At 32.3% G+C, this 4,677-nt stretch overlaps 1 protein-coding gene across 2 annotated transcripts; it reads right to left on the bottom strand.

Moving 5' to 3' along the window:
• Positions 1–1,345: 1,345 nt before the first annotated feature.
• LOC105117070 (glycerophosphodiester phosphodiesterase GDPD1, chloroplastic-like) lies at positions 1,346–4,067 on the bottom strand. Of its 2 annotated transcripts, none has more exons than XM_011014612.1 (7): positions 3,767–4,062; positions 3,494–3,678; positions 2,893–2,952; positions 2,506–2,784; positions 2,285–2,380; positions 1,988–2,184; positions 1,346–1,799 (listed from the first exon to the last, which is right to left on the bottom strand). In XM_011014612.1, the coding sequence occupies exons 1-7, from the start codon at positions 3,861–3,863 to the stop codon at positions 1,565–1,567; spliced, it is 1,149 nt and encodes a 382-aa protein (XP_011012914.1). In that variant the 5' UTR covers positions 3,864–4,062; the 3' UTR covers positions 1,346–1,564. The 2 variants fall into 2 exon arrangements, with proteins under 2 accessions (XP_011012914.1, XP_011012916.1); XM_011014614.1 differs by lacking the exon at positions 1,346–1,799 and adding an exon at positions 1,808–1,891 and having other exon boundaries at positions 1,957–2,184; positions 3,767–4,067.
• Positions 4,068–4,677: the final 610 nt, after the last annotated feature.

The raw sequence follows: 4,677 nt of genomic DNA, 5'->3' as shown, positions 1-4,677 counted from the left end.
TTAAAAAAGAGAGTAAAATAGTAAAGATCAAATTTTAAAGGATGAGATTGTAAAAAAAACTATATATATATATAGAAAAAATCATAGTTATAATCTTGGATCGACCTGACAAATTGACCTAAGACTCGAACAATTAGGGCATTAACCGATCTGGGTTGAAGAAAATATGAAAAGAGGGATTGACCCGGGTTGATCTGGTCAACCTAGCAAAACATGCTTAATAACTCGTTGACATTATTTTTTGAAAAAATTATTTTTTTATTCAAAATGACTTTATTTTGATATCTTTTTTTTAAAAAAAAAATGATAAACTCGGGGACTTAGATTGGCCCAGTTCAACCTCTTAGTCAAGTCTAATATCTTTTGAAAAAATCAAATAAAAAAAAAACAAAATGGTTAGGTGTGTGGACCTAGAGCAAACCCACTCGCCTTCCTCTTATAATTTTTTCTTTTTAGTTAGGGCAGATGTCATGTCACCCTATCTATTTTTTAAGAAAAAAATAACATAAACAATATGTCACCCACTAAATAAACACATTTTATGCTCTTAAATTAGCATTTAATTGGTTTGAAAACAAAAAGTCCACCCAAACAAAAATAAAATAAAATCCTGAAGTACTATTTTAAACAAGAAAAAAGAAAAACAAAAAACCTAAATAAAATTCTCATTATCTATTGAAATTTGTTATAATCAAGAACGACTTGTTTCATTGTCAAAAAATAGATATTTATCAATTTCTTCTTTATCCACTGTAATTCAATGAATATCTTCTTTCTAAAACATAAGAATTAAAATACTAGAAAAATAAAATTTTGAATCAAATCATTTAATCTCCAAACTTTTTAATTAATAAAAAATAACCGTTGCCAAAACATGAGAAAATTTATGAAAATATTGACATGATTGTTTTCTTTAAGAAAAGAGCTTATAATTGTTTTATGATTGTTTTTTGAGACAATTTTAGTCTCTTTATTTTTTTTATTTATAAACAATAAAATTATATTATTTTTTATTAAATTGAACACCAAGACAATTGCGAAATTGCGAAATGGTTGTTTTTAGAATAGATTAATTGCATATAAAATAAAACCAAAACATACTATCAACTCCAAATTTGAAAGAACAAAAAAAGCTTCTTATTGCTCATTACTTTCAATTTTCGTCCTTTTTCCATTAATTTCATATAAACAATGAAATTAATTTTTCTTTTAATGAAATTAAGTACCAACTCTATGTCAAGATGGTTTTAAAAAACAATGATAATCATCTAAAACACAAATTAAATAAATAATCATTGCAAAACTCTAATTAACACAACATCACATCATAAACTTCAAAAAAAAAAATCAATAACAAAAAAGGGGTCAAATCTCATAAAAATAAAATTATAGCAGCTCACTAATGCACGGTGAAGAGCTGGATTCTTTTTTCCCCTTGTGGGGGGAGGAGTTCATTGAAAGAGTGGTAGAAGAGATCAGGTCATCTACGAGCATTAAAAATAAAATAAAAAAGGAAGGGCCAAAACTGCTAAACTGGTAGTGAAACTAGGGATAAGAGGGGCAACTAAAGCTGTATCAATTCTGGGATGAGCTTTAAAAGAAATGAAAGCTCCATCTGTGAGAATTGAGGCTTTGATTTTACTTCCATTTCTCCATCCCCTTCCGCTAGACTCTCTGCTTCTCCCATCTCAGATGGCTTTATCAAATCAGATACCGCTTCAGTAATTTCTTGAACCAGATCAACTATCACTCCATCTATACCCATTAAATGTTGCATGTAAACAGCTTCTGATACATTACTGCAAAACAAGAAAACAGAGTCAGCACCTTGAAAATTGACATTTGGTTGTGTTTTTTAGCAGACAGGGCCATGCTTGCTGACATTGTTTGACCAAGCATGGCCATGTCCAAAACATATTATTATTATTATTATTTATCAGAAACATGTGTGTAAGAGAAAATAAAGTCCTAAGATTCAAACACTCACTTCAGTTTTCCGTAAGTTAGAAGAGAAAGGTTCGCATCCTTGATCTTGTTCACTGCCCCAGGATTTCTAAAAACCCCTTTGACCTCCGATACAATCCCCTGCAAACCACCCTCCAAGCACACCTTTATAGCCTCCTCCAAGGAATTTCTCCTTACATCATAGAAAATCTCAGTACCCCCATTTGTCAAAAAGTAAACCTGTAATGCAATCGATAACAATCATCAATGCAAGATAAAGGATGCCATGCTTACTTACGAACACGAACACAAAAGTGAATGATCAAAGTTTACAACTTACAGGGAAGGTGCTCTGCATTTTTCTGACAAGCAGTGCCGCATCAGGTTGGAATGATGAGAAAAAAACAGGCCTATCCTTACCATGATCAAATACCACCTAAACCACAAAATTAACTCACCAATTAAGAAAACTCTCATAGTATACATGCTTGAACCAGCACGCATTATTTGTTTTAAGCTAAAAAAAGCAGTCTTGATCAAGAAAATATCATCTATATGCACCTGCAAGATGGCTTGAAGAACACGAATGAGATAATCTTGCTGGTAGACAATGTGGTCATCAAATTTTAATTCAATGTTAAAGCCAAGTGAGGGCTCCACTTGTTGAAATGCATCTTGCAAGGTGCATAAGGAGTCATCGTTCTCTACATTCCATTCCAGTATTTTTCCTTCTTTAGTTTTCCTGAGTAAAGATTTGCCAGCCCTTCCTTCTTTCTGGGGTCCGAAGCATAGGAATTCAGATAGGCAAAGTTCTGTCACCCTCTTCTCAAAAATAGTGCCCTGAATTTACAAATAAGATCATATCCATGAGTTTAATTAGCTAAAAACATTTTGTTTCTAAACAATGAAGCCGAAAATAGAGAGTCCAAAAGGATCAAAGACGCTTACATTATCTTCAGAGAGGATGAAGGTGTCATGGAAAATGACTGGGCAGTCATCTTTTGTCACCTACAAAAACGACAGTTCGTTTTTTTCACTTTTTCTTGTCTTTGCCTCATTCAGCTCCATACTTTTATTTTCAATTCTATTTCTATTTTATTTCTTCAGAAACAAAAAATCATACCCATCAAAAATAAACACAATCAGTTCAATATCCTCCCATCATAAAACTAAAAACTGAGAGAAAAGGAAATAACAAAAGATTAAGAGATCAGTAGAAATTGCATTTAAAACAATATTTTTTTATTTTTTAAAATTTATTTTTAATATAAAAATATCAAAACAGGCTAAAAATATTTTTAAAAAATTATTTTTTTCCTTAAAAAAAAAATCTTCCACAAATAGCGTTTTCGCTGCCAAACGGTATGCGGCGTCCAACAACCAACAAGTCAACAACGTCAAAGAAACAACACCCAGTTTGGCAGATTCAAGTTCCAAATATCTCAAAATCAAAGAGTAAGTCCCAACAAACATTAAAAACAAGATTTTTATTTATATTTCAGTCTAGAACAAACTAAGAAGAGAAAAGGATATAAAGAAGTAATTATACCTGAACATCAAATTCGATGAAATCAATGGGGTGTTTGGCAGCGCTATTAAAAGACATAATGGAGTTCTCTTTAATCTCTTTCATCCTACCATCTGTTGATTGCAATACATTCATTCCATTCCCTCTATGTCCAGCCACCATAAACTTTGGCATCTTGAACGTAGCTGCTCTATTCATCTCAACTCCTACAGAAGGAAGGAAAGAAAGAAAAATCAAGCCCACACCAAGAAAACATCAAGAAACTCCAAGAACCTTCTCTTTCTGACAATTTACCTTTGGAGAGACGAGTTGAGTAGAGAGAAAGAGAGGCATTCTCAGGGACGTGGTCAAGATTGGGAACATCAGAGACATGAACAGCTTTAAGAGCCATGCTATGCAAATATTATACTCAGCTGAAGAAGACAGCAATGGGGCGGGATATAGAAGGGATTTTGGAGATTGTTGCGAAGAGAAGGGATTGGAGAGCGGTTTATATAATCGTGTAGAGGAGAGGAAAAGAGTTGGATCTCCGCGTAGAATATTCCAAAATTTTGCATTGTCATATCCTTCTCGGATATTTCTAAATCCTCTGCTGCGTGTCTTAAGCCTCTTCGGATTATAAAAGTTTCTTTTTCCTTATATATATAATTTTACTGCTTAATTAATTTATTTTTTCTCCTCCATAGTCAGATTTAAAAGTATGTGAATTTATATATATAATGGATGGTCGAAAAACCCACCCGCCCACCGGTAATCTGGTCTTCTTCTTCGGCTACAAAAATCTTCCAATCTAAACAGCCATAAAAGAGAATAAAATCCAGACAGTCATAAGAGGAAAACAGAATTAAGACAAAAATCTTTTTGCCTTTATGAACAAAAAAGAATATCCAAGGAATATGCTTGCCAGATGCCAGAAAAGATTATGCTACGGCATGACAAGAAGTAGCGCCCAAGGTATGGATGGAGGCTCGTGAAAGTCAAGACAGTCATGTGATTTGCCCAGTTCAATTAAATTAATTGGGATTTGGTTTAATTAAATTTGATTGATTTCACGTTCAACTCATGAATTAATCCTCCTAATTAAGATTCTATCCATTTATTTTTTTAATGAAGTTATATCATTTTATTAAAAAATAAAAATAATATTTTTTAAAATTAATACAAATTAACTCATTTAATCTGTATCCCGAGTTTTATATCTACTT

Source organism: Populus euphratica, unplaced genomic scaffold (genome assembly GCF_000495115.2).
Source record: "Populus euphratica unplaced genomic scaffold, PopEup_1.0 scaffold1168.1, whole genome shotgun sequence".
Classification (NCBI taxonomy): domain Eukaryota; kingdom Viridiplantae; phylum Streptophyta; class Magnoliopsida; order Malpighiales; family Salicaceae; genus Populus; species Populus euphratica.
Note: the sequence above shows the minus strand (reverse complement) of the source record. Positions and strands in the feature narration are given on the sequence as shown.

What these genes read in the sequence shown, in the direction of transcription:
- LOC105117070 (XM_011014612.1), bottom strand. Translation starts at nt 3,863, where the DNA reads ATGGCTCTTAAAGCTGTTCATGTCTCTGATGTTCCCAATCTTGACCAC. An exon ending in CTCAACTCGTCTCTCCAAAG is followed by an intron (nt 3,679 to 3,766) that starts GTAAATTGTCAG and finishes TTCCTTCTGTAG; the next exon opens with GAGTTGAGATGAATAGAGCA. An exon ending in TCATCCTCTCTGAAGATAAT is followed by an intron (nt 2,785 to 2,892) that starts GTAAGCGTCTTT and finishes TTGTAAATTCAG; the next exon opens with GGCACTATTTTTGAGAAGAG.